Raw genomic sequence first — 18,454 nt, 5'->3', positions numbered from 1 at the left:
TTTCACCCAGGAAATCCATTCAGCACGACATTAAAAAACGACAACGCCGTTCATTCTTCTCGTCTAACAAAAAGAAGCACACGAGTTATCGCTAAGCAGAGATCAAGTGCGGATTTGTTGAGATTGGCGTTTGAAAATGTGTGAAAGAACGACACCCAAGTACAAAGATAAGATAAGATAAGATGTCCTTTATTAGTCCCACAATGGGGAAATTTGAGGTGTTACAGCAGCAAAGATATAGATCACACAGAGTCGGCGGCGTAATGTAGCCGTTAATGTATAACATTAGCAGCAGACATTCATAAAAACGCATGCAAATATACACAGTATAAACGTATCTAGTGTAAGGAAACACTCCTAATGTCTGTCCATTATACAGAGGGGGAAAACACTGTAATGATAAAAACTACTGAATGATTGGAAATACTGCAATGATAAAAATATTGCAATGGTAAAAGTACCGTAATGGTAAAAGTACTGCAATGATAAAGTATACTGTAATGGTAAAAGTACTGTAATAGTAAAAGTACTGTAATGGTAAAAGTACTGCAATGATAAAGTATACTGTAATGGTAAAAGTACTGTAATAGTAAAAGTACTGCAATGATAGAAAAATACTGTAATGATAAAAGTGATAAAAGTACTGTGATAGAAAAAGTACCGCAATGATAGGAATACTGCAATTATAAAAGTACTGCAATGATAAAAGTACTGTAATAGTGAACATCCTGCAATGGTAGAAATACTGCAGAGATAGAAGTACAGTAATAAGAATACTGTAAAGGTAAACAAAATACATCATTGGTCAATATTTAAGTACACCCTTGGCTGAAAGTACAGTAGTAGTGTATATTGCATCCTAGGACTGCACAATTGCACTAATGCCCGCCCGTTTGTAGGCCTGACCCAATGTTCATGTTAAAAAGTCTGACAGCAGTCGGCAGGAAGGAGCGGCGAAATCTCTCTTTGGTACAGCGAGGGTGTAAAAGTCTGTCACTGAAGGAGCTGTAAAGTGTTCTCAGAGTGTCATTGAGTGGGTGGGCTGGTTTGTCCAGCATTGATGACAATTTTGCCGTCATCCTTCTGCCCCCCACTGAGTCCACAGAGTCCAGGGAGCAGCCCAGGACAGAGCTGGCCCTCCTCACCAGTTTGTCCAGTCTCTTTTTGTCTCGGCCCGAGATGCCTCCTGCCCAGGAGACCACTCCATAGAAGATGACTGATGAAACCACCGAGTCATAGAAGTTCCTGAGGAGTGTTCCCCGAACGCCAAAGGACCTCAGCCGCCTGAGTAGGAAGAGTCTGCTCTGACCCTTCCTATAGAGAGCGTCTGTGTTGTCGCTCCAGTCCAGTTTATTGTTCAGATGAACACCCAGGTACTTGTAAGTTGAGACCCTCTCAACGTCTGTTCCCTGGATATTCACTGGTGCAGGTGGAGAGTGCCGACGCTTGCGGAAATCCACCACCAGCTCTTTGGATTTCCCAGCGTTGATTTGGAGGCGGTTCTGCTGACACCAGTCCACGAACCCCTGCGTAACCCCTCTGTACTCCCGATCGTCACCGTCCGTGATGAGGCCGACAATCGCGGAGTCATCAGAGAACTTCTGCAGGTGACAGGTTGTGGAATTGTATTTGTAGTCCGAGGTGTAGAGGGTGAACAGGAAGGGAGCCAGCACAGTTCCCTGCGGCGCTCCCGTGCTGCAGAGGAGCACGTCAGACACACAGTCCTGTGTTCTCACGTACTGTGGCCGGTTTGTGAGGTAGTCGTGAATCCATGTGATGAGGTGGTGGGCCACTCCCGCCTGCTCCAGCTTGTCTCCCAATAAGGCGGGCTGGATGGTGTTGAAAGCACTTGAGAAATCAAAGAACATGATCCTCACCGTGCCCCCCGCCTTCTCCAGGTGGAAGAGTGAAGTGTGGAGCAGGTAGATGATGGCATCATCCACACTGATGCCAGGCTGGTATGCAAACTGGAGTGGGTCCATTGAGGAGCTGACCAGGGGGCGCAGATGGACAAAGAGGAACTTTGTGGAATAAAAGAAGAGAACGAGCAACATCTTCAACTGCTGGGCGAAATTTGCAAGCAGCCTCGTGTTGTGCTGCACCAGTGATTCTCAAATAGTAGCGCGCGGTGCGATGCTGAGGGGGGCACGTGGGACCCTGGCGAACATGCTTTTTTGCATGGTTTTGGGACCGAAAAAGGCGATCTCAGACAATGCGAGTTTGAGCTCGTCAAAGCTGTTTGTGCCCCGAGTTCACGCAGTGCTGGTTTTAAAAAAACATGTCGCCCCGTCACGCAGTACTGATTAACAAAAAAAAAAGGGTCGCCCCGTCGCTCGTTGACCCGGAAGTGATTTCTTTCGCCGCTCCTTAAATACCCCGCGCCAAGCTATCTTGCGCCGCAGCAGAGCGAGCAAGGAGGCGCTAAGCGCGCTAATCGCTAAAATTAATTGCTTCGATGGACGCTCGACTTTGAAAAGAAGTCTGACTTGAACCGCGTTCGGGCGGAGAGCCAGCAGCTATGAACAGAAATGTTGGATTGCAACCATTACGTATCCAAACAAAATAAGACGATGGCTACGTGAGCAATTTAGCAGACGCTCTCAGGCTGGAACACGGAAATGGCTGACGTCATCACAACGAAGCGGTTTGACGTCAAACGGATTGTAAACATAAAAAAAAATGTATAGTCAAAAAATTAAAACTGTTGCTTTATGTTATGTATATAGAATTTTTGTTTGAAATCCCCCTGGCTCTTTTTGTCTTTTCTATATTATGTACGCATTAATAACTGTTTGGTTTGTTCATGTTAATAAAGTAAAAAAAAAAAACTAAACAAAAACGTATAGTAAATATTTATCATCCCATCAATATTCGCACCACAGAGTGCTGAGCTTCGAGATCCTCACAATAGTCGTTCTCAAAATGATAGATTTTTTTAATCAATTTATCTTTGTTAAGGGATATTTTATTGACAATCTAACATTTATAATACAAAGAACATGTACATTAGAACGAAATGTAAAAACAATTGTGGTGGGGGGGCGCAAATCTATTTTCTTCTTGGTAGGGGGGGCGTGACAGGAAATAATCGAGAACCACTGAACTAATATAACCCCGTTTTCCTCAACCAATGAGTCAGTATAATTTGAAGTGGATTATCCACAGACTAAAAATGTGTAATTTAATTCATAATCTAATTTAATCCATCACAACATGATAATTCATCATATTACTGTCATTTCCATCTCAAAATGTCGTTTCATTAATTGAATTACCCTTGTACATCCGTCGCCAAACTGAAGTATGGAACATTAGATGTTTTTTTTTTTTTTCGTTTTGCATGACCTTTAACCTTGCATGTTCTGTTTCAACAAAATTGTATCTCTTATCAGTTTCCCTGTTTCATGAGTTGCTGCCGAGCCAAAAAGGAGGAGTTCAGAGAGGAATTTCACCCTCAGGGGCAATCCCAAACTTTTGTTTCCAGGACATTGTAACACTCTGGGCTGGTTTATTGTTCTTCTTATTGCAATTTTACTGCATTCAGTCTTCCTCGAGACTGAATATGTTCTAGTGTATGCCAAATAGTTAATCCTAGTTTCTCACTTTAGCTTTTCACAGTCAAGATATGAACTTTTTCAACTGCACAATCACTTCATTGAGGTCTAATTATCAATTGTTTACCATCGTCAGACTTTTGTCGTCAAAGAGACCTGTTCCTTAACCATATGTTAACGTTTTCATCACTCAGGGCTCTGCTTGCATTCTTCCTGCTGTGCCCAATCTTCAACTCTTTCACCTCTGCATGATCATCGTTGACATGTCCTATTAACAACCAAAAATCCTTACATGCAAAAAACAATTACGAGAACAAAATACTGCACCTATCTCCCCCCTTTGACACATGCCCCACATGTGTCAACACAAATAACAATAAAAACAAACGAAGCAGCAACCCCCCTAATTAGGCCGAACTTCCACGTACTTTCATCTCATCTCTTCACAAACCCCTGCGTACATCCTGTGCCAATACGGGGCGGACCGCAGCCAGGTTTTTGATTTTGCGTGGCCTTGACCAGAACACGAGTCATCACAGGGTACGTATCTGAACAGCGTATCTCTTGCTACCTACCAGCGAAACCGTCGGGCCCTCCACACAACGGTACGCTTCGATCCTTACTGTGTTCCATGCCACAAAGTGCCCAATACGATACGTGGAAGTGCGCTTCTCTTCATTATTTCTATTTTCAGCTCATCATTTTCCTGCTAAAATTTACACCCTGGCCAGGGTCTGTGCTCAAACTGAGCTTATTCACGACTATGTTGTCTAGAGGTATAGTTTTACACTTCTTATTTCTCATCTCTTTAACCACGAGACCTTTCTTTTCTTTATCTTCTGCACATTTCTCCCACACTAGTCCCATTTACTTAGTTCCTATCATCATTTTTTAAATTGATTTATTTTTTTTTATACTTTTTATAATGTTCTTTCATAGTGCGGTTACTTTGACATCTTTTAATGTCTTAATCATTATAGAGGCCTTTCGTTTAAATAATAATTGAAACTAACACAGGGACATTTTCCATGACCAATCAGCCAGCAGACCCACACGCACAAGCTTTCTTTAACGACCCCAAAAGCCCCGACCGCTTGGACACAGGCGCACAACACCCATTGTGAGTAAAAGCATCTCAGCAATGGACATCCAACTTGCGGTGGTTTTACTGCTGTTGGGGGCTGTTTTTTGCGCGATCGTGTCCGGAGACGAAACTCGGAGCTACGGATCGATCGTGTACACAAGAGATCAGCTGTTAGCACTCCGTGCTAACCCCGCGTGGGCTCCCGGAGCGAGACCCGATATTCCCCGCGAGCTGAGGAGGAAGAGACGGGGATGCCGTGCGGGGGCTAAACGCCAGGCAAGGAGGAGACGATATCACCCCGTCCTCCCGTCCGTTATTATGGGGAATGTTCGATCCCTCCCCAACAAAATGGACGAGCTAACAGCGCTAACCCGGCACGAGAGGATTTTCCGGGAGGCTAGCTTGCTGGTGTTCACGGAGTCGTGGCTAACAGAGCTAACGCCGGACGCCGTCGTGGAATTGGACGGCTTCCAAATACTACGCGCAGACAGGACACTGGAGAGCGGTAAGAGAAAAGGGGGAGGGCTGGCTGTGTTTGTTAATGATCGATGGTGTAACCCTGGGCACATAAATGTTAAGGATCAACTTTGCAGTCGGGACATTGAGATGATAGCTGTTAGCATGCGTCCGGTCTCCTTACCGCGAGAGTTCAGTCATGTGATCGCGGTGGCGGCGTTCGTGCCACCCTCCGCTAACGGTGAGACAGCCTGTAACGTACTGACTGCAGCTGTGAGCAGGCTACAAACACAGCACCCAAATGCCTTGTTCCTTATCTCTGGTGACTTCAATCATGCTTCTCCTTCCTCCTCTCTGCCTTCATTCACACAATATGTAACATGCCAAACCAGAGACAATAAAATATTGGACCTCTTCTATGCCAACACCAAGGAGGCGTACACGTCACTGCCCCTCCCCCCGCTGGGCAAAGCTGACCACAACTTGGTTGCTCTCCTGCCTGTGTACAAACCTCTCGTCTGCAGGCAGCCAGCTGTGACACGCACAGTTCAGCGATGGTCCGGAGAAGCCGAGGAGGCCTTGAAGGACTGTTTCAACACAACTGTGTGGGAGGAATTCAGCGAAGCTCACGGTGAGGACATTAATGGTCTAACAGACACAGTTACAGACTATATTAACTTCTGCATGGAGAACACCATTTCCACCAGGACTGTAAGATGTTTCTCCAACAACAAACCCTGGATCACACCGGACATTAAAGCTCTCCTGAAGGAGAAAAAGAGGGCTTTTGTTTCAGGCGACAAGGACGAGCTGAAGAGAGTGCAGCGTCAGCTGAGAAGGAGGATCCGAGAGGGGAAAAAGTCCTACAGGATGCGGATGGAAGAACAACTGCAGCGGAACAATGCCAGGGATGTCTGGAGGGGCCTGAAGACCATCTCAGGCCACGGACAAGCAGGTAAGACCCAGAAGGGGGGGGGGCTTCAGTGGGCAAATGAGTTGAACCTATTTTTCAATAGGTTTGATCAAATGTCTGACCCCGCTCAGGCTTCCCTGATGCAGCCCCCACCCACCCCTCCTGCCACTGCGAACAAGACCCTCTCTCCCCCTCTCTCGCCCCTCTCTCTCTCCACAGGCTCCAGTTCCCAGCCTCATCAGACAACCACCACTTCCTCCTGCTCAGCCTTGTTCCTCACAACATCTCAGGTGAAGAACCAGCTGAGGAAGATGAAGGCGAGGAAGGCGGCAGGCCCAGATGGGATCAGCTCCCAGCTCCTCAAATCCTGCGCAGACCAGCTGTGTGGAATCGTCCAGCACATGTTCAACCTGAGCTTGAAGCTGGGCAGAGTCCCCCAGCTGTGGAAAACATCCTGCCTGGTTCCGGTTCCAAAGACACCCCATCCGAAGGAGCTCAACAACTTCAGACCAGTGGCGCTGACGTCTCATCTGATGAAGACCCTGGAGAGACTGGTCCTCGTCCATCTGCGCCCCCTGGTCAGCTCCTCAATGGACCCACTCCAGTTTGCATACCAGCCTGGCATCAGTGTGGATGATGCCATCATCTACCTGCTCCACACTTCACTCTTCCACCTGGAGAAGGCGGGGGGCACGGTGAGGATCATGTTCTTTGACTTCTCAAGTGCTTTCAACACCATCCAGCCCGCCTTATTGGGAGACAAGCTGGAGCAGGCGGGAGTGGCCCACCACCTCATCACATGGATTTACGACTACCTCACAAACCGGCCACAGTACGTGAGGACACAGGACTGTGTGTCTGACGTGCTCCTCTGCAGCACGGGAGCGCCGCAGGGAACTGTGCTGGCTCCCTTCCTGTTCACCCTCTACACCTCGGACTACAAATACAATTCCACAACCTGTCACCTGCAGAAGTTCTCTGATGACTGCGATTGTCGGCCTCATCACTGACAATGACGATCGGGAGTACAGAGGGGTTACGCAGGGGTTCGTGGACTGGTGTCAGCAGAACCGCCTCCAAATCAACGCTGGGAAATCCAAAGAGCTGGTGGTGGATTTCCGCAAGCGTCGGCACTCTCCACCTGCACCAGTGAATATCCAGGGAACAGACGTTGAGAGGGTCTCAACTTACAAGTACCTGGGTGTTCATCTGAACAATAAACTGGACTGGAGCGACAACACAGATGCTCTCTATAGGAAGGGTCAGAGCAGACTCTTCCTACTCAGGAGGCTGAGGTCCTTTGGCGTTCGGGGAACACTCCTCAGGAACTTCTATGACTCAGTGGTTTCACCGGTCATCTTCTATGGAGTGGTCTCCTGGGCAGGAGGCATCTCGGGCCGGGACGAAAAGAGACTGAACAAACTAGTGAGGAGGGCCAGCTCTGTCCTGGGCTGCTCCCTGGACTCTGTGGACTCAGTGGGGGGCAGGAGGATGACGGCAAAACTGTCATCAATGCTGGACAAACCAGCCCACCCACTCAATGACACTCTGAGAACACTTTACAGCTCCTTCAGTGACAGACTTTTACACCCTCGCTGTACCAAAGAGAGATTTTGTCGCTCCTTCCTGCCGACTGCTGTCAGACTTTTTAACAAGAACATTGGGTCAGGCCTACAAACGGGAGGGCATTAGTGCAATTGTGCAGTCCTAGGATGCAATATTAACTACTACTGTACTTTCAGCCAAGGGTGTACTTAAACAACGACCAATGATGTATTTTGTTTACCATTACAGTATTCTTATTACAATACTTCTATCACTGTAGTATTTCTACCACTGCAGGATGTTCACTATTAAAGTACTTTTATCATTGCAGTACTTTTATAATTGCAGTATTCCTATCATTGCGGTACTTTTACTATTACAATACTTTCATCATTGCAGTATTTTTCTATCGTTGCAGTACTTTTACTATTACAGTACTTTTATCATTGCAGTATTTTCTATCATTGCAGTACTTTCCTGTCATTTCAGTACTCTCACCATTACAGTACTTTTATCATTGTAATATCTTTATCATTGCAGTATTTTCAATCATTCAGTAGTTTTTATCATTACAGTGTTTCCCCCTCTGTATAATGGACAGGCATTAGGAGTGTTTCCTTACACTAGATACGTTTATACTGTGTATATTTGCATGCTTTTTATGAATGTCTGCTGCTAATGTTATACATTAACGGCTACATTACGCCGCCGACTCTGTGTGATCTATATCTTTGCTGCTGTAACACTTCAAATTTCCCCATTGTGGGACTAATAAAGGACATCTTTATCTTTATCTTTATTTACTGAGTTCCTATCATATTTTTTTCATTTATTTATTTTTTCTAAATACTTTTTCTAATGTTCTTTCATAGTGCGGTTACTTTGACACATTTTAATGTCTTAATCATTATAGAGGCCTCTTGTTTAAACAATAATTGAAACTAACACAGGGACATTTTCCATGACCAATCAGCCAGCAGACCCACATGCACAAGCTCTCTTTAACGACCCCAAAAGCCCCGACCGCTTGGACACAGGCGCACAACACCCATTGTGAGTAAAAGCATCTCACCGAAGGTTCAGCCGGCCGGCTGTTGAACGCCTGCGCCCCAGCACCCTGAGACCCTCAATGGAGCAAAATGCCAGAAATGTGGGATATTTTGTTGTTGATGTGTGGGTCTGGCTCAGCTTCCCTCCGGACAGGTCGCCGAGCATGGCAGAATTGGTGATGGAAAAGAATTCTCTGACACAGTCATTTTGGCGAGAAAGAGATTTTATTCTCGTCACATGCTGATGTCAAAAGAAGACTCCCCAAAAAGAAAAAAGGGAAAGGTGTCCCCTCTCTCCGGCCTTCCCTTCTTATAGGGAATGGCCACACCGGACATGAATATTGAAGGTTTTGTATTACGGTTGCTGGCATTATTTTAAACACCTACGGGACAGAAGGTCAATTATTTAATTTAGCAGGTTCATATTTACTGAATATGTTAAACATTGATTAAACAAAAAGCATTTATCAAATGAAAGTAGAAGTACAGTGCATAGATAAGATTGACAGGGATTGTCGGCATGGTGTTTACTGATTCAGCTAAATTAAAAAGCTAAATTTATATGACTTAGTTTAAATGGAAGACCTCAAAATTGCACACATAGTATTTTCATGACCCACACTCTCATTCAGAACAAACAGATTCAGTCTGCTCAGGTCAAACTGATGACAAACCAGATAGCACTTCATGGACAAATACGACTAAACACATTCTCCACATAGGCCATCGAAGATTCAAACATAAGTTGGGCGGAAGTCACAGGGACGCTATCAAGAACACCAAAAAACATAATCTGATCTGGGAAAACATACACCACACAATCTGTACACTGACGAGATTACAGGGGAATGTGAGCAGGAGAGACGGAGAGACTGCCGCCTGCCTGAGAAGGTCAGCCTTGGACGTGGAACGTGGGAAGGAGCAAGGACGACCGATTTAACCTACATGACCCTTGACATTGGATATAAAATGTCAGGCAGGGCTGAGATCAGCGCGACATTTTTCGATTGTACTCGTCTGAGTACAGTTTCTCGTCAGATTAAGAAAAAGCCACCCAGATATCTGTCTTTGTACTATTTCCTGAAGTCCAGAAATCAAAGAAACTAAATTTCGGAACTCTAATCAGTTGTTGTTGAGTCTTTATTTGACCCTTTTCTTCGTGAGTACAAAAACGAACAGGCATTGGAGTAAGTTTGGCTTTTAAGATTCATTTGCTAAATGTTTCTCAATTCCTTCCGTAAAGAATTGCTTGAAAAAGATATAATCAGTACAAAGTTTATACTGGGAAAAACACGGATTTTACCCCCCACTATTGGTTATTCTTTGGCATTTATTTTCTGCACTGATTTTATTTGGCATAAACAAATGTTCAGCAAACCGGCAAGTAAAAGGCAATATTTAAAAATAAAACGTCAATAACCTTGAACGCATTTCCCCAAACAACTTAATGTTGTGATGCATATTTTTAACGATAGAAAGTCGTTCTTTACAAAGCAAATGAGAGTAAGACGTGTACAAACCTGCTTTGTGTAGCACAACACGAAGCTGCTTCCAACCTTCGCCCAGCAGTTGAAGATGTTGCTCGTTCTCTTCTTTTATTCCACAAAGTTCCTCTTTGAACTCGGGTGTCGTTATTTCACACATTTTCAAATGATAATTCCAAAAAATCCGCACTTGATCTCTGCTTGGCGATAACTCGTGAGCTTCTCTTTGTTCGACGAGACGAATGAAAGATGGCGTCGTTTTTTTCCTCCGAGAACATGGCAGTCTGTTCGTCACGAAAGCGGAAGAACAGGACACACCCCTCTGTGATTTGATTGGCTGCTGGCTGTGTGGAGCACTATCACCAACTCACCGACAGATGTCGCCATTTGCGATGCAAATCATTATCTTCTTCTAAACATAGAGAAAAACCTAAGATGCACATGAACAAACATTTTAGTTCCCAAATATGAACTTGAGACATGTATTGAATTTTATTTTTGTTGCTGTTTTTTTTCTACATCTGACACCATGTTGTTGGTTGGATAGTATTCCAAATGTATTTCCCTATTATGAACAGTTGACATGATAAAGTGAAACTTTATGTCAACATATTTGCACCTTTGCCTTTTTTCAGAGTTTTTCGCCAGCGACGTGGTTGCGAATTTTAAATTCACTGTTTTATTACCTAAATGTTAGAGTGTTAAAAATGATTTCAGTGTTTATAACTTAACTAACTTAAATATTTCATTATTCGTTTCAGTATTCATTAAACTACGGTGACTATTTATTTCTAGATTCATTGAACTATTTTAGTAATAATTTAGTATTCAATGTTTAATCGTTACTGTCGTTACTTTTAAATATTCGTGTCACTATTTTGTTCAGAATCAGAAATCAGAAATCCCTTTATTGTCATTGTACTCAAGTGTGCAACGAGATTAGAGAGCTCCCCTCTCCAGTGTAATACAACAATAATTCAGATAAATATATAAATTAGATAAATAAGAGAATAGTGAGAATAGCAATGGAAAATAATACCGAATAGGGTGTATAGAAACACATCACGTTGCTGTTCTGCAAGGTGCGGGTGGTCGTGTGTGTGTGTGTGTGAGTTTAGAATGGAGATGGCTCTTGGAAAGAAACTGTTTCTCAGTCTATTGGTCCTTGATTTGATGCATCTGTAGCGCCTGCCAGAGGGCATCAGGTCAAACAGGTATGAGTTTGGGTGGGTATTGTCATTGACGATGTTGAGAGCCCTTCTGAGGCACCGGGCGGTGTAGATGTCCGACAGTGAGGGGAGAGGGCAGCCAATAATCCTTTGCGCTGTTTTGACTGTCCTCTGGAGCCTCACTCTGTCCGCCTCAGTTGCAGCCGCTGTACCAGGTGGAGACACAGTAGGTCAGCAGGCTTTCGATGGACAAGTGGTCGAAGGTCAGCAACAGCTTCTTGTCCAGGTTGAATTTCCTGAGGACCCTCAGGAAGTGCAGACGCTGGTGGACCTTCTTTACCACTGCTGTGGTGTTGTGTGTCCAGGAGAGGTCATCGGAGCTCTGTACTCCCAGGAACTTGAACGTGTGGACCCTCTCCACACACACGCCTTCGATGCAGAGGGGGGGGCGGCACCGTCTTGTTCCTCCTGAAATCGATGACGATCTCCTTTGTTTTTGCAATGTTGAGTTGCAGTCTGTTGTCCTTGCACCAAGCCGTCAGCCTCTTTACCTCCTCTCTGTAGGCTGTCTCGTCACCTTCTGAGATCAGACCGACCACTGTCGTGTCGTCAGCAAACTTGACGATGGTGTTGTTACCGTGGGCCGGGCTGCAGTCGTAGGTGTAGAGGGCGTACAGGAGAGGGCTCAGCACGCATCCTTGGGGGGAACCGGTGCTCAGCATGAGGGTGGAGGACGTGTAGGGGCCGAGCAACACAGTCTGGGGTCTGTTGGTCAGAAAGTCCTTAATCCAGATGCATGTGAGGTAGGGCTGGGCGATATAACATAAAATCAATATCGCGGTAAATTGGGCAATTTTACCTCGATAACGATAAATGCACGATAAATTCCCCCTGATGGCCAAAATAAAAATAAATGCAGGAAATGCATATTAACTGTTTTTTTATGGACCAACTGGTACACATTACTTTCAGTGAAAAATAAAATTACAAAAACCATTTGTATAAACATTCCAAATAGCTTGCTTTGCATGATTTGAACAATGTCACAAAGAACAGGAGAAAAAGGGTACCTCTCACAAAATCTTTTTCTGCAAATATATTGTGCCGAGATGCTGTAATTCCATTTGCAAAGGCCTAGATTTGTGTAAAGGTATCATGTAAACAATCTGAATAATGCCATGTGCAAAGGCGCTAGTCGCCTGTAAACAAAATGCTAAATAAAATGGAAAAAAATGTCAATGGAATGCCAGTGCCAAATAAACAAGTGTGCTTCATCAGGAAAATGTGCCGTCTCGAGTGGTGCGCGGTCGCTACTTGTCGTCTACGTCATGCACAGTCAGGCTCAAACAGGGATCCATGTTGCGACTTGACCACAAGTCGGATGTGGATGCAAAATGCTTGACATGTCTCCGCTCCCGTCCCGATGTTGTCCATATCGGAAGTGCTGTTTGCGGCAAATATTTTCGTACCTCTTGTCGGCTACTTTCATGAGGCGTTTGAATCCTGTCCGCTCCATTGTAACAAGAGGAGCTCTATCTTAAGCTATATGCTAGGCTATCGCGTCCACCTCTGAGACGTTCTCTCGTATGGTGTCGCCTCCGTTATGGGCTGTTGTCACTTGTCCAAACTTGCTCCTCACTTTGAACTTAGCACAAGCTCCAAGTCAACAGCATGGTTGTGTTGTGGGTGGTGAAAAAGAAAAGGTTGGACGCGCTGTTTCAGGTGCTTACGATGCACTTTGTAGTTCATGTTTTTTTCCTTAAACATCGTCTTTATGGAACCCAAAACATTTCCAAACGACAGATGTCCACTTTATTTTCGGGACAAGCGCGACAGGAACAATTTCAACTAACGTTACTTCGTCCGCAGCCGTGTCAGCCGCTTCAGGATTTGAATCGCCAGCTACGAACGCGTCTTGTTTACATTCTTGTTCAGAAGGGAGGAGTCACGTGACTACACGCCTGGAGCCGTCTTAAAGGGGCATGAGCATCGCCGCAGACAGAAAAGACTTCTTTTTCTTTTTTTTTTTAGACACCAAATTTACCAACATGGGCAAAATGATGGCGGTCATTCTAATAAATTTCGGTAACGGTAAATTTTCGGTTTATCGCCCAGCCCTACTCCAAGGCCTAGACCCTCGCAGCTCTTTTGGACACAGAGCTGTCCGTCGGTTGTACATCTGAGATAACGCAAGACATGTTTGACCGTGATCCAGTGCTCATCTGTAGGTTCAGAAAAATGTTGCGATAGTCGTCTCACCACAAAACATAGATCAGGGCGTGTGCCGGTGGCCAAATATATGAGACTGCCAACCGCTTCTCTGTACATTTTTACATCAGTCATTCTCGGCGCATCTTCAGTGTAGTCTAGTTTTTGTTCGCAGGGTGTTTCCCTTGTTCTACACATTTACATGTCAAAATGGTTTAGGATCTTTTCCACATACTTGTTTTGTGTCACATTTACACAGCCTTCCGAGTGGCTGAAGACCGTGCCAAGGAAATGTTTTAACCTGCCTAGGTCCTTCATTTTAAACTTGGTGGATCGCATGCTCTTCACTTGCTCGAAGCCACTTTTGTGTTATTGGCGGCAATTTTGAGGTCATCAGCCCAGATAACAATTATCACTTTCCCTTCTACTTTAGTCTCTTTCGTGTATACACAGTGGTCTGCTTGGTTCTGGATAAATTTGTTCTCGGTTAGGTATTTGTGAAGTAATAAATTCCAATTACGTCCAAATTGTTTTCGGCCGTAAATGGACTTCTCCAGCTTATTCACTAGCCCATCTCTTCCTTTCTCATAACCCACAGGTTGTTCCATGTATATTTCTCTCTCAATGGGTGCGTGCAAATAAGCTGTTTTTACGTCAGCCTTTTGCATCACCACCCGTACACGAGTCAGATTTGCTGTCGGTGAGAATGTTTCACCATAGTCTATTCCTGCTCTCTAGCTATAGCCTTTCGCTACAAACCTGGCCTTGTACATCTCACGTCCATCACTGCCTTCCTTGATTGAATAGACACACTTCCCTTCCACTGTCTCTCTGCCATCTGGCAATTTAGTCAAAGTAAAAGTCTGGATGTCCTCTAAGGACCATCTCCTCGTCCATTGCTTTCTTTCATTTTTCTGACTCAGTTGATGTTCAGGTCTCTTTAAAGTTTAGGGGAATATTGCACATTACTCTGTTGCGGTGGTCTATGCTAACAAGTGTACTGTCATCCTCCTCACTGCTGTCTTGAGTATAATCTTTTAGATAACCCGGTGGTCTTCGTTCTTGAGTAGGATATCTCCCACTGCCTGGGACCTGTGGTGTCCCTTTAGGGTGCTTGTCATCATCATCTTTTGGTTGTTTTGAACCACCAGTTTGTATGTCTGTGCTCGCACTAGGTTGTGGGGTGTCTTTGACTTCACAACTCACTCTTGGTTGCAGGTCTAACTCATAAGTCAGCGTTTCATTTTCACATGTCTTGGTGACAAACTTTACCAGTCTGTGGGAACACCTTTCCCTCACTGGATAATAAACTAGAAAGGCTGGACTGCCTTTGTCATGCCCTACAAAGTGTCCTTTTTCGCACTTAAAGTCTAGTTTAATCCTGTCTTGTTGATAGGCAGAGCATATTGACCCGAACTTGTGCATCCTTGATAAATGACACATTTTTCCTGTCAGTGGTGCCTGTATGCTTATTAAAACACAGATTTCTTATATATGCTGCCTCCTGAACAGCATAGTGCCAGAGGCTCTTTGGTAAGTTGCAGTCAATAAGCTTACACCTGGCCATATCAAAAAGAGTCGGCCATTCCCTCTCAGCTACCCCATTCTGGTGTGGGGAATAAGGACAGGAGGTTTCATGTCTCATATTGTTCTTTCGTAGCAGTGTCTTAAAGTCTCTGTTTGTGAACTCGGTTCCATTGTCTGACCGTATGTATTTCGCAGTGCCATATGGTGCTACATCAGATAAGAACTTCTTGGTAGCTTGAAGAGCATCACCATCATCCTTGCTTTCAAAAAATAAACAAACACCGCACCTGTATACACATCTGTAAAAGATTGCACATACTTAAACCCGTCAATGGATTCGTTGCTAATCGGACCAGCTAAATCTGTGTTCACCAGTTTTAGCAATGTCTTTACCTTGTCAGTTGGAGTTCGGTTTCTCGTTTGGGTGAACTTCCCTTTTATGCATACATCACATTCTTTATCAGGCTTGTGTTTCGCACCACTAATGTGCATGCCAACTGTTACATTCTGCAATTTCGATATATCCTCATAGTTGCAGTGCCCCATTATCTCGTGCCATGTCTGAATATCATGGCTGACTTTACACACATCGTTTTCATCACACTCAAGTAGTACATTCTTTTATACATATAAATGTCAAATGTTGGACCATCAGGCGCCGTAAGAACGTCTTCGCCTTCCTTGAAGAACACTTTGGCACTCTTAGCTGTAGCTCGCTTCACGGAAAACAGTTCTTGAGGCAAGGATGGGATGTAGAGGGCGTTCTTGAACGTAACTTTACACCGACGCCCCTTACTGACTATTCGACACACCTGTGCGTTTCCCTTGCCTTGTGCCAGCCCAAAAACACGTTTCCCACCTGCGAGCCCCATGCTGTGTTTCTCCGGCCTGAAATTGCTCACAAAGTTCTTAAACCATCTTTTGTCATTCATAAAGTGGGACGATGCACCTGTGTCCACAATCAGTACCTTTTGTTGAAATTGCTGTGCTGTCCAGTTGGTATTCTCAGTCTCCGTCTTGAAGGAGTAATCCTCACCTCCGGTTGCGCTCCTGGCGTCATCATGTTGCATTTCATGGCTGCCACCGCCGTCATCGTCTCCGCCTTTTTGGACGCATGCGTACCGAGCGCTTTGTCCGCGCTTCTTCCGGCATGCTTTGTCCGCGTGTCCCGTGTGTTTACAGAAACGACACCAAACAGTCTTTGAGCAGTCATCTTTACGGTGACCCTTTTCGCCGCATCGCCAACACGCCAGCCCCGTCTGCTTTTCTTCTTTTGCGCCGCCCGTGCTTTCATCACTGTCCCTCCGGCCTCCTCGGCGAGTGATCCTGTGTCTTCCGCTGCCTCGAAGTTCCATAATTTGGCCTTGAACTCCCCCAGCGAAACGTCCATTGAGTCGTGCGTCACCATTAACGTGAACGGCTTATATTTTTCCGGTAGCCCTCTCATAATCATTGCCATCATCAACCCTTCGCTCGGCGCTTCACCCGCGCGTCTCAGTGCCGTGATAATCTGTTCAGCTCTGATGACATGTTCAGTCACGGTCTCTGTGTCCGCTTTCTTCAGCGCCGTCATCAATGTATAGGGAGACAATGCGGGGCCTACCTTTGCCGATATAGTGTTCTCTCAACACTGAGGGTTTCCAGGCCCTTGTCTTTTGTGTCTCTGAATATGAGTTGTTTGCGCCATTTCCCAAATGTTTATATTTTTATGGATAATGATTGCAAATATTTGTTTTTTGCCATTTATATGTTTGTGAGAAGAAATTATACATTTCTTTGTCTTTTGTAATTATTTTAATTTGTGGAGTGAAATGTGTCAACGTTAGAGGGCGCAATTCTTTATTTACTGTAATGCACGAAGAAGAAAGTGTTTTTTGGTTGAAGAAGAAATAAAGATGATGGTGAAGGAGCAACACGGTCTTTTTGCCGTGCTTCGACCATCAGTGTTTGTTCACGCGTAAAAAGTTGTTTTTATTCGCCACCAAACGAAGAGGTTGAACAACGAAAATAAGAAGAAACTAATGGAATCTAAAATAACCTCTACACATAGCATTTCCATGAGCTGCCCTCACATTCACAGCACTTCATGGACAAATACGACGAAGCACATTCTCCACATTGGCTGTAGAGATGCAAACATACCAAATTGGGCACTGGAGGTGTCACACAGACGCTATAAAAAAACACATTCCGAAAGACAGAACAATTGGAGATCGGAGCTCATGCACATACGCATACACACACACAGACATATACATACACGCACATACACCTGCACATACACGCGCACACACCGACAAGATTACAGAGGAATGCCAGCAGGGAGAGAGACGGAGAGACTGCCCGCTGGAGAAGGCCAGCCTTGGCGTGCCAGTCTTGGGGACCAGACGGGAATCAACTTATCCAGACGATGACTAACCTGGGGAGGACCTTCCTTCGGACGTGGACCCGTGCCGTGGGAGGGAGCGAGGACGACCGATTCAACCTACATTACCCTTGACATAAAAAAACTCCTATGAAAACTGAAGCTGGGCTGAAAGATGGCGCGCATTTTTCGACTGTGCTTGCCCGAGTGCAGTTTCTCGTGAGATTAAGAAAAAGACGCCCAGATATCTGTCTTTGTACTATTTCCTGAACTCCAGAAATTGAAGAAACTAAATATCAGAACTCTAATCAGTTGTTGAGTCTTTTTTTTTACCCTTTTCTTCTTGAGCACAAAAAAACGAACACGCATTGGCGTAAGTTTGGCTTTTAAAGGTTGATTTACTAAATACTTCTCAGTTCCACGGTGACCCAACTCCAACAATAACATGACAAATATTTGTCATCTCATCAATATTTGCACAACAGAGTACTGAGTTTCGAGATCCTCACTATAATAGTTCTCAACATGATATTTCTTATCAATTTAGCTTAGTTAAGGGATATTTTATTGACAATCTAACATCAATATACAAAGACAGAAAAAAAATGGTGGTGAAGGGCGCGAATCTTTCTCTTCTTGGTAGGGGCGGGCGTGAAATAATTGAGAAGCACTGCGAGTATATGCAGACATTATATTCAAACAATCTTGCAGCCCGAGTGAACCACAGCATTGTTGCAAGTTCGGTCGGAGAAACGGAAACGTCCCACTGCTGGAGCAGCAGCGGCTTCTCGGGCCAAAGGCGGAAGTGACGTGAAGGCCAACGCGCCATCATGGTGGTATGCAGTAATTTTGTTGAAAAAAAATTATCAACCGAATTAAAATATTATATATAATATATATTGAAATAGAACAGCCAGGTGTAAAAACATACACAGAGGCAAAGAAATATATTTAAAAAATACGTGTTTAAAGTATGACGTCATCAGGAAGCGCGTATCTTCGACCTCGACCACATCCACCGACCCGTCCACACCGGAACAAAAACACCCGCCGCTAAATTCTTCTGATTTAGTGTGGAACTGACTGTAATTTTCTCATAG

The 18,454-nt window shown here is 44.7% G+C and overlaps 2 protein-coding genes across 2 annotated transcripts in view; one reads left to right on the top strand and one right to left on the bottom strand.

Moving 5' to 3' along the window:
* LOC148342192 (uncharacterized) overlaps positions 1–16,194 on the top strand; it is a 100,553-nt gene extending 84,359 nt beyond the window's left edge. The window contains exons 2-4 of the mRNA XM_088285227.1: positions 5,891–6,049; positions 6,139–6,561; positions 16,013–16,194. Of these exons, the coding sequence (XP_088141353.1) occupies positions 5,965–6,049; positions 6,139–6,561; positions 16,013–16,194 (690 nt within the window). The 5' untranslated portion in view covers positions 5,891–5,964. The remainder of the gene's footprint in view (positions 1–5,890; positions 6,050–6,138; positions 6,562–16,012) is intronic.
* Positions 1–18,454, bottom strand: part of LOC148342186 (uncharacterized) — a 334,990-nt gene that overhangs the window by 181,455 nt on the left and 135,081 nt on the right. The gene's annotated exons all lie outside the window — the stretch shown is intronic.

Source organism: Idiotropiscis lumnitzeri, chromosome 2 (assembly GCF_059441095.1).
Source record: "Idiotropiscis lumnitzeri isolate Australia: NSW breed Sydney's pygmy pipehorse chromosome 2, RoL_Ilum_1.0, whole genome shotgun sequence".
Lineage (NCBI taxonomy): Eukaryota > Metazoa > Chordata > Actinopteri > Syngnathiformes > Syngnathidae > Idiotropiscis > Idiotropiscis lumnitzeri.
Note: the sequence above shows the minus strand (reverse complement) of the source record. Positions and strands in the feature narration are given on the sequence as shown.